The 771-nt window shown below is 38.1% G+C and overlaps 1 protein-coding gene across 1 annotated transcript in view; it reads left to right on the top strand.

Moving 5' to 3' along the window:
• Positions 1-261: 261 nt before the first annotated feature.
• Positions 262-771, top strand: part of LOC117169806 (ubiquitin-fold modifier 1) — an 18283-nt gene continuing 17773 nt past the window's right edge. Inside the window, exon 1 of the mRNA XM_033356313.1 lies at positions 262-284. Within this exon, the coding sequence (XP_033212204.1) occupies positions 262-284 (23 nt within the window). The remainder of the gene's footprint in view (positions 285-771) is intronic.

Here is a 771-nt window from a genome sequence, read left to right as displayed (position 1 = left end):
GTTCATGTGTCAAGGCAACGCGATTTGCATTGAATATTTTTCAAACGGAAGCATGTTTCTTCAGCCAGCACAATACTACAGTAGAGTCGCTATGAAAACAAATAGATACCTTTTCAAGATTCATAGTTTAAACATGTTTAATCATTTTACCTAGAAGAAAAGCCCACACAATTCTAATTTAGAAACGCTTATTGCTGAAGTAAGAACTACTTCAGATTTTGATAGTAATAAAGTGACCTCAGCATAATAAGCTCGTCAAGAATGCGTAAATACACCTTTGCTGCGTAAGTAGTAGAAGCATTTGCAAACTCGTGCAATTCGCAAATTGAACTCAATTTAAATTGACTTATCCATCATGGAATCTTTAAGTTTCCTAGGTTGATAACAGTAACTAGCAAATTTTCATCCTAATCGAGCTTGCGCAGACAATTCTTGTATTAACAACTTTGCTAGAACTATTACATCAGTGAACCAACCGATAGAATCATATAATTTAGCAATAACGGAGAGAACCCTTCTTTTAGCTGGAAATTGAATAGGCTCAGAATTAACCTTGATTTGGAAAGCATCAGGCAACGTATCCCAGCGTAATCCCATAACATTTAACTGCACATGCTCAGACAGTGGAAACTTCAAAGCACGTTGGTGTTGTCCAGGAGGGCATTCAATCAGTGATCCCAGATCTGAAACGAGATGTGGTCCAATTCTATGACAGGGCTATGTCCGTGTGAATATAGTAGGAGACGCTGTAAATGACTGAGTTGCGCGCGC

This window comes from Belonocnema kinseyi, chromosome 3 (genome assembly GCF_010883055.1).
Source record: "Belonocnema kinseyi isolate 2016_QV_RU_SX_M_011 chromosome 3, B_treatae_v1, whole genome shotgun sequence".
Taxonomy (NCBI): Eukaryota; Metazoa; Arthropoda; class Insecta; order Hymenoptera; family Cynipidae; genus Belonocnema; species Belonocnema kinseyi.
The sequence above is the reverse complement of the archived record's forward strand: the minus strand, read 5'-3'. Positions and strand labels throughout refer to the sequence as shown.